Source organism: Ascidia mentula, chromosome 9 (genome assembly GCF_947561715.1).
Source record: "Ascidia mentula chromosome 9, kaAscMent1.1, whole genome shotgun sequence".
In the NCBI taxonomy this organism is placed as follows: domain Eukaryota; kingdom Metazoa; phylum Chordata; class Ascidiacea; order Phlebobranchia; family Ascidiidae; genus Ascidia; species Ascidia mentula.
Genome location: NC_138574.1, coordinates 2,257,296 through 2,266,365, shown reverse-complemented (window position 1 = coordinate 2,266,365; position 9,070 = coordinate 2,257,296). Strand labels below are relative to the sequence as shown.

Genomic DNA, 9,070 nt, shown 5'->3' with positions numbered 1-9,070 from the left:
GTAAGTGAGTTAAGAATAGTTACACAGTCCACGATAATCAGCTTCGATACCTTTCACAAAAAAGTTCAAAAAGTCGGAAGTACCGAGAATTTGCAAAATTGTCGTTGCACTTTGCTCGGTCAATGGAAATGAAAATGATTCAAACAATTAACACTTAAAGTTATTAGGCCTAAATTGCCTCCTGGAATGATTAGTAAAATATCTGTGTAGTTTCTGTCGTTTAAAACGCTGCAGGGATTGGTCAGCATGAAACCGGTTGAGCATATTGAAACCAAAATCCGTATGTTTGTATGAAGATTTAGTGGCTACCATTAATGTTTAGATATGGTTGCGACTAAAACAAATGTGATGGGACGTTGTCTTGCGGTAATAAATCAGCCAAACACATGAAGTGTGATTAGGGATATTGGTACGACAGAAGGCTGTGTAAGTTTAGTGTTTTTATTTGTTTCAACAAAGTTTAATTTTTAATCACGTTTGTAAGCAACAGCACATGTATTACAATGCTAAATCTCATGTTGAGAATATTAAATAGCGCAGTATATATTAATTTAGGTAAATCAGTTTTTTTGTACGTGGACAGCTTGATAAGACTCTAATGCAATGTACTTCTTACATTGCAATTCATACGGAGCGGAATGGCTTCCAAAAGGAATTGTGTCATGACATGATTGCACTTCTTGGAAAGAACAAATTCCCTGTTGAGGTAATAACGTCAGAAATAACATCAGCAGCAAATAGTAGATTGCCTAGGGTGAGTGCACATAAGAAAAAGATACCGAACTGATACACGTGGTAACCGAAACATCAAACGTTGTATTCACCACTTTAACTCCTTTATTAAACAATGTTATTACAGGTTTGTGGTCAGTTTCGATAATAAATGTTTGCTGCATGAAACACTTAATTGCAAGCATTTTTTTCAATATGAACATACCTGATATCCGCGTTTGTCGTAACAAGCGCTCTTGTGTCACTGGACGCCAAATTATCTATTGCTCCTGCATCAACACTGCATTAAGTCCGAATTTTCACGCAACAGAAGAAACAATAAAGCAGTAGCGTATGCAAAATGAGTCATAACCTCCTTCCTGATTGAAAACAAAAATGCTCCCAGGGAAAAGTCATCATAACTGTAACAGAATTGAAGCAATGTGTGGCGTATTCTGAGACAACACTAAATTATTCAATCATCTTTTTAAACAATTCGTTTCTTTATTCATCTTTCAACATAATACCACTCACTCTCATGTTGACATGAAATTCCTGAAGTCACCGCTGTGAAATATCTCTGCATCATCGAGTGTGTTTTTTTGCCACCACATGGAAAGCACAATCAATGCTCCCCAGGCAGGCAATGGCACGCGACGTAAAGCGCAGTTGAAAGACGAGACGCTGCTGCTTGCCTCTCGACTTGATTGAGGCGCGCCCCGCTCCAATTCATGCGCATTTCGGTGTACAGCATCAATCTCCAACACGTGGTTGCAAGAACAAACTTGCTGTTGCTTTATTTAATCTTTTTTAACACTATATTGTATTGGTCGAAAGACTCACCATTATGTATTGGTAGATAGACTCGCCATGCTGATATCGAGAAAAAACACTTGTACGTCTTAAATGTGACGTTCCGATTTGGACAACAATAAAATACAAACTGGTGTCACATAGCCTCATCTGCATCTTTAAATTCCACCGTACTGAAAACGTATACCCTTCTTATTTCGCCAAGCAAACATAAAGCACATTCACTTTGCGAAATTAGAGCTATGTTCACTTTGCTAGGTTTTCCTCCACGGCCGGTTGCCATTACATACAAACGAAAACTCAAAACAAACGAATTTTCGGCTACATTGCCACCCCACAACATCTGACAGCATGTATTGCAATTGTACCATATGTACATCAAAACTCATGGCATGGCTCCCAGACAAAAGTATAGTCTCTACTACTACAATGCCGATCAGTCTTTCATAGTCCTACGACCGGAGCGCGACCCCTTGTGGTACACTACACAGATAACATATACAACTTATGAACTATTAAAACTGTTTGGAGCTGTTCTTTCCTTGGAAAGGTGCCTATGTTTAAAAATCAAGTGTGCCAGTACGAGTGATTTTTTTAAGATCACTTGAGATTGTAGTGCATGGGAAGGTTAGAAGTCTTGTAATTGTATAATGAAGAAAATAAAGCTAGACCTGTTTACACTCTACAGCACGATCGTTATTTACGGAAAAACGTAAACACAAATTTTCTGTTCTTCGAATTGACCAAAATGATAATTTACCACTTTAACCAAAATAAAAAAGCAGCATGCATGCGTTGCCATTACATCCCGTCGTTCGATCGTCAATTATTTCTCACATTGTACTTTCAACGCTATTAAATTTACCACACGTTAAAAAAACGTAAAGTACACCGGCATGGTTTGACCACGTATTAAATAGGCGTTTATACTTAGTCATGTGTGGCAAACGTGCATGTGGGTGTGTACAGGAACATACATAGCACTGACATATTATTGTCGACATGAAACCGATGTCAATGAAAGTTGGAAGTTGCGCCTGTCGTGTGTTAAAAATGGTCTACTTTCCCTGTTGGGCAGTAAACACGACAACGCACAAACAAATTGCCATTATTGTTTTGAATGACTGGTTTCAACACCAAGCAAACTGAGGTGCGATGTAGTGCAAGAGACAGGGGACCATCTTTCACTTTTGATAAAAACCTAACCTAAAGAGCTTAAATATAATGTTTCTGTTGCTGCCAGGCATATTGTAATTTAATAGTGTGTTCTTCTGGCACAACAAAAACTGGGGAAGCCTTGTTGGATAACAGGCGAAACGTCGCTTAATAAAGTTACGTTTTTATTGTGCCAGAAGAACAGATTATTAAATTACTAGAGAGCTTAGTAGGACTGATAATACTTGATAGAAAAAAAAACACAATGTTTTTATCGTTGAAAAAGCTTGCGAGGTTAAAGTCATGCCTGTTGGTTTTCGAAAACAAATAAACCAACAGAAATAATTGAACAATGGTGCATTTTGTAGGTGCGTTGAGAATCACCTTGCAGTTGATCCTTAATAAAATCTATGCAGAAGTTCTTAATCATTATTAATGCAAGGATCTTCTTTACCTGTTTAAACCCAATCAGTAATCACTAAACATTCTACTTCCCTCGTTCGGAGGAATGGGTGAAAATCTGCGGAAGTTTTTCATTGGCGCCTGTCCTGATAACAAAATATAGTTTTATCGTTGCACTTAACCGTTTATTTTCAGGGCGATACATTTATGTGCATAGCAGCGGTTTGGGCAGAGTAAAACAGTCCTGCTTGGTCTTTCATTAGACCTACTTGCTAGTACCAGTGTGTGATTTTGTGAAACTTATTTTGTAAGAAGATTGTAGTAAAAACTACACAGTTGTGCAAGCGACTGCTGGTTTCAATTCACTATTTTTATACGCAAAGGTTGCTGAAACCGCAAGAAAGATAACATTTGTAGATGGTTAGTTTCGAATATATTTTGAAGAAGGTCGGTGAAATTGGACTTTGTCAGATCATTGTCGGTGCTTTGTTGAGTTACAGCTCAGCCATTGCTGGTTACCATGCATTGGCAACCGTTTTCATTGCATACGAGTCCGATTATAGGCAAGTATTTGTGAAACAATTTCTGTAGTAAAATATAATTTTAAGCTAGTTCACCACCTACTAGTACTCAACATTGAAGCTTTTATGACTTACGACTATCTTGCCAGGCAAAAAAAAACATTGTTGTGTCTATTAGTTGGACCTATATACGCTCGATCTGTTTCTAATCCTGGTTCTACTAAGTTTAAAGCATTCCCCACATAGAAACCTTGCTTGCATCGCATTTTAGTCACTGCGAAGAACTCTTGGATGAAAAGATTGCCCAGGCGTTGCCACAAACGAATCTTACATGTCTAACTAACTATAATTTCAGGTGTAATGTTCCGCCATTTGACAATTCAACGGCTTACCCCAACTTGACTGAATCTGAAATCCTCAACTACACAACACCTTACGATCCTTTAAAGGGAAGATACGAAACTTGCTTCAAGTCCGTTACACGTTGAAAGTTGTGTTAGGAAATCACTATTGAACTTTTTGTGATACAAAATAGTTATACCCAAACTTACTGTTTTGTGGTTTAGGTATGGTTACAACTACAGTGAATGCGATGGGACGTTGTCGTGTGTGAATAGGTCAGCTGATTACATCCCATGCGACCAAGGTTATTGGTACGACAGAAGTATATTCACAGAAACTGTCGTCACCGAGGTATGACCTAATTGTCTTTTTTTTCAAAAGGTCGTGCTGTGTGTTGTGCACCCCTGACATGTGCCATGTGTTGTTACCACTGACACGTACTATGTGTGGTGCTCCACTAACACGAGCCATTTACTGTGCACCACTGACACGTGTCATTTGCTATGTACCCCTATAATACGTGCCATGTGTTGTGCACCAGTGACATTTGCCATGTGTTGTGCACTCCTGGCACGTTACGTTGTGTTTTGCACCACTGACACGTGCCATGTGTTGTGCACCACTAATCTCAACAGTACAAAATAACTGTTATATATATAACATTGATGCAGTTTAATCTTGTGTGCGACCGGGGTTTCTTAATTCCACTTTCCACCTCAATGTTCTACGTTGGAATGACGCTGGGATCGTTTGTGTTTGGAAGTATGGCTGATAGGTTAGTCCTCCGATAGCATTTTGCATTATATTTCTTAAGCATCACACTGTTGAAGAGTTTTGAAGTTTACAGAATTCGCTTGCAAGTTTTTAACGTGTTCCCCATGATAAATGTCGTGAAACGCTGGCAAACCCCATCCTTTATTGATTACAACAAGAAGACGAAAAAATATATTTTGTTACATTTTTGCGAACCTGACGGTTGAGTTGTACACTTAAAATCTCTGAAGAGTCATGGACCAACAGGCGTTTGCTTGTAACACGAAAAATTAAACAAAAAATGTTATATAGCAAAAAATCTTAAAGCAACATAACCAAAGTGTCGCTTTTAGACGCGGGCGCAAACCCGTCATCATGATTTCAGTAGCGTTGGGCACAGCAAGCATGTTCGGTTTGACATACAGCACATCGGTTGAGATGTACATTGTATTCAGGATATTGGTTGCCTGCTTCAACGACGGGGGATTAATAGCAACATTTGTGTATAGTAAGCACAATATTCGTATCACATACAACAAGCGCTTGTTAAAATCAGGAACTGACTAAAAAACTCGGGAATACGAAATTTACCTTCTATGGTTATTTTGTTAAATGTATAAGTAATTGAGAAATTATAATTACCACGCCTTTTCAATGCTTGCTTTGTTCTCCCAAAAGCAAAATGTTCTCTTGATTGTATTGCGTTTAGTGATGGAGATTATCGGCTGCAAATGGAGGACGTTGTTTGGAATGGCTCATCATTTGTTACGACCATTTAGCATAATGATATTCAGTGGATTGGCCCACAACTGGAGAGACTGGCACCAACTAATGGTAACTTGTGTCCGCTTATGTTGAATTTTTCAATCACAGTATGGTTGGTTGTGTAAACATGATCACATATGCTGTAAAATCAATACAAAGAGCCATAAGCTTGTATGTTAAATAAGTGATTGTGGACAATTAAATGTGTTCCATGCTTATTACAATTGTATTTTGGTATAAGCTTGCGACGACGCTCCTTTGTGCTCCAATGCTCATCTTCGTCATCATCCTTCCAGAGTCTCCAAGGTGGCTTTTCGCCAAGGAGAAAAACGACGAAGGAATTAAGGTGAGACAGAAACGTGATATTGTTGAAAATTTCTTGAAACGACTTTTCCCTTAAAGTGCTTGGTACAATGTTTTGTGACATTTTAACGTCAAGGTGGCAAAACTGATGGCAAGAATAAACAAAAAGCACTTGACTGATGAAGATTTGTTGGAAGGGAGAAAAGTTGGCGAAGAAAACCAAGTACATGTTTAACACTTTTTCTGCGTTAATTTTTACAGTTCACATATAATCACTTTTATTTTATACATACGCACATGAACAACAAATGTGATACATAAAATTGCACGGGCAGCAACAAAATGATTAAGGTTATCGAATCAGGTGTCTATATATTCAATACTCAGAAACTTCTTTCGCAGAATCAAGGTCCTCAGGAAAAATCAGCAATCAGGTATTCAGTGTTGCATCTATTTAAAACTTCTGGATTACGAATCGTCACTCTGAAGCTCATGTTTTGCTGGTAATAATGATTTTTTTTCTTCTATTGGTCATGTTCAACCTTACAATCATTTCTCTAGGTTTGTTAACAGTCTGGTATACTATGGGATTTCTCTTAACGTTGGAACATTTGCTGGAGATGTCTTTGTTAATAATACTCTGAGTACGTACTTTTTGCACCGCTATTTCTCTGTGTTGACTATATTCAAACATCCATTCATCTAGATGGATTACTCGAGGCAACATCGTATGTAGCCTGCATCCCTCTTATGGATAGAGTTGGGCGAAGAATTCTTTTGTTTTCAATGTTTCTGCTTGCAGGACTTGGCCTCATTGCATGTGTAATTGTTAACGAATATTCCGATGGCAACCAATGTAAATGAAACATTTTTCAAAGAGTTTTGTTTTGTAAAACAAGTAGATTGCTAAAAAAAAGTTAAAAAAAAGCACTGACAAAACATAACCTAAACAAAAGTTGTAATAACATGAAGTCGGTATTAGTGTAAGATGCTGCTTTGTAACTCCTTACATGGGGTCCCACAAACACTGCAAGGTTATTTAGTCCCCAATATATCGATCCTTAACTTAAATTGACGTTTTTTTCATTTTTGATTGAATGCTTGTTGTCCAAAGCTATACGGATATATTCAGAAACTCTTGCGTAACAACAAGCGTAGCTCAAGCAACCCTTAAATTTTATATGGAGCCCCAGGGTTCAAGATAGGGAAATCTACATTTGTGTAATGTTCAAAACAGTTCTCATTTGAGATTTGAATAGAGTAACGTGAACTTTTGTTGTATCATCAATACTGTGTGTTGTTACAGCACTCCAGACACTGGGGCTTGTTTTCGCTCTTATTGGCAAGTTCGGAATTGCTGGTTCCTTCGGCATTGCCTACAATTACACAACCGAAATATACCCAACAGTTGTGAGGTAGATTTACCTTCGATATCTTATTTTTTAATAAAGCTATGATTTCTTCATTTTTAAGGAGTACTGGAGTTGCAACTGGTTTAAATGCTGCACGAATCGGAGGAGTCTGTGCACCTTACATTATAACAATTCAGAATGAAGTTTCATGGCTTCCTAACTCTGTATTTGGCGTTCTGGGTATACCGAAATTATCAGCATTGCACCAAATACTTTATATTATGTTGTATGTTTCCATGCAAAATGTCGTTACTCAACAGTTGTAATGTTTTTGCAGCAGTGTTCGCCGGGCTTCTATCTCTTAAACTTCCCGAAACCAACGGCAAGCCGATGATGGAAACAATCGAACAAGCAGAAATATTTTACAAAACCGGTGAAGTTGTCGATCTCAACAAGCTTGATGACGACACCATTGTGACGTAAGTGTGACGTAATGTAAAATACTAGAGTGGATGTGCGTCATCCTGAAACTGCGCAACGAACTTATGTTTTCTGTACTTACATTAAAGTTGGGCCGAACAAGATTCACTGCATGGATATGTTCAATGATGACGTGGCCTTCAACTTCACATTATCAAAGCTTGTGTTTATTTTAACAGATTCTTTGAACATAACGAGACACCTCTGCTTCAGCCAAAATAAAAATGCCAAACAGAAATAAAAGCACTTGGGTGTTTATCAAAACATCCCGTCGGTAGCATGTACAGATCATTTATTATTTCTCATACTGCACTGTAGCACTAGTGGTTATCATGGGCTGTAGTTTTTGATTGGGAAATTGTTCATAGTCAAATTAAGTGAACACCAATGTGGAAAAAGCAATATAAACAGTATCGTCCATTTATTGTTGACATTTCCATCCATCAAAATAAAAAAGTTTGATATTGCATCCGCTTCTCGTCTGTCGTAATTTTCCTGATCCGCAGAGATCATTACGGCGCTCAAATTGACTTCCATTCAACTTCTCAAATAGGTTACCACAGCATTCTTTTAAGAGGATTTCAACTTAAGCCGTGTCTGTAAAAGAATCCTAGTTATGTATGTTTTTGCGTAACTCAGCTCGATCTTGTGTGCGATATATGGGAGGTTCTTCTAGTTTTTGTGGTTTAGTTCTTGAAGGATTGCTTTTTCTATCGTTTTTACGAAAGACAAACAGCAGTGAAACATGCATGCAGCAGTGTTGGTTGTGTTTATTCTGCGTCATGCTTTCCTGCTTATCAAAATACAATCATATCATGGCATTGTGGCAGTTTTGCAAGGTGGATAAATCTGATTGTCAAAGCATCCGCGGCAGGATGCCAACGTCAAAACTAGCAACACCCAGAGTACGTGTCTGCAGAGGAAAGTTTCTGTTTTTGCTACCGTTATAGATCACTCTTGTGATGTTTAATATGGCTAGGTGTTGCAAGTGAACTAAGAATAGTTACACAGTCCACGATGGTTAGTTTCGATAGCTTGTTGGAAAAAGTCGGGGAAGTAGGGATTAGTCAGGTTGTGGTTGCTCTTTTACTCGGTTACACTTTCACCATCAGTGGTTACCACGCACTGGCAACGGTATTTGTTGCATATGAGCCACAATATAGGTCAGTGTATTATATAATCGAACTAAAAACTGACTAGTGTTGGCTTACCTACACGTCTGGCAATAATATTTATGAATACCAACGTTTCCGTTACTATGCAGCAGCCCTCATCAAGATGTATTCCTATAAGTGTCGTAGCACTGAACTGTGCTGTTTTGCACACATATAAGAGTACATCCCGACAAGGGCTGCTGCATAGTAACGGAGACGTTGATATCCGTAAATAATATTGCCAGATGGTTCTCTTTGTCGGCCAAACACATTGTGTGTGATAAGGGTATGACAAAAGTCTGTTCACAGAGACTGTTGT

General features: G+C 38.2%; 1 protein-coding gene across 1 annotated transcript; it reads left to right on the top strand.

The window, feature by feature from the left end:
* The first annotated feature begins 3,498 nt into the window (after window positions 1-3,498).
* On the top strand, window positions 3,499-7,912 carry LOC145913444 (organic cation transporter protein-like). The gene is made up of 15 exons (XM_083001097.1): window positions 3,499-3,644; window positions 3,958-4,074; window positions 4,169-4,295; window positions 4,616-4,719; window positions 5,051-5,205; window positions 5,407-5,531; window positions 5,704-5,808; window positions 5,902-5,988; window positions 6,168-6,268; window positions 6,327-6,409; window positions 6,472-6,621; window positions 7,072-7,180; window positions 7,239-7,357; window positions 7,455-7,596; window positions 7,777-7,912. The coding sequence occupies exons 1-15, from the start codon at window positions 3,499-3,501 to the stop codon at window positions 7,817-7,819; spliced, it is 1,713 nt and encodes a 570-aa protein (XP_082857223.1). The 3' UTR covers window positions 7,820-7,912.
* Window positions 7,913-9,070: the final 1,158 nt, after the last annotated feature.

Bases quoted from the DNA above. Each gene is read 5' to 3' on its own strand.
- LOC145913444 (XM_083001097.1), top strand. From the start codon at position 3,499: ATGGTTAGTTTCGAATATATTTTGAAGAAGGTCGGTGAAATTGGACTT. The intron at 5,532-5,703 runs GTAACTTGTGTC...TTTTGGTATAAG, and splicing joins GAGACTGGCACCAACTAATG to CTTGCGACGACGCTCCTTTG. The intron at 5,809-5,901 runs GTGAGACAGAAA...TTTAACGTCAAG, and splicing joins AAAACGACGAAGGAATTAAG to GTGGCAAAACTGATGGCAAG.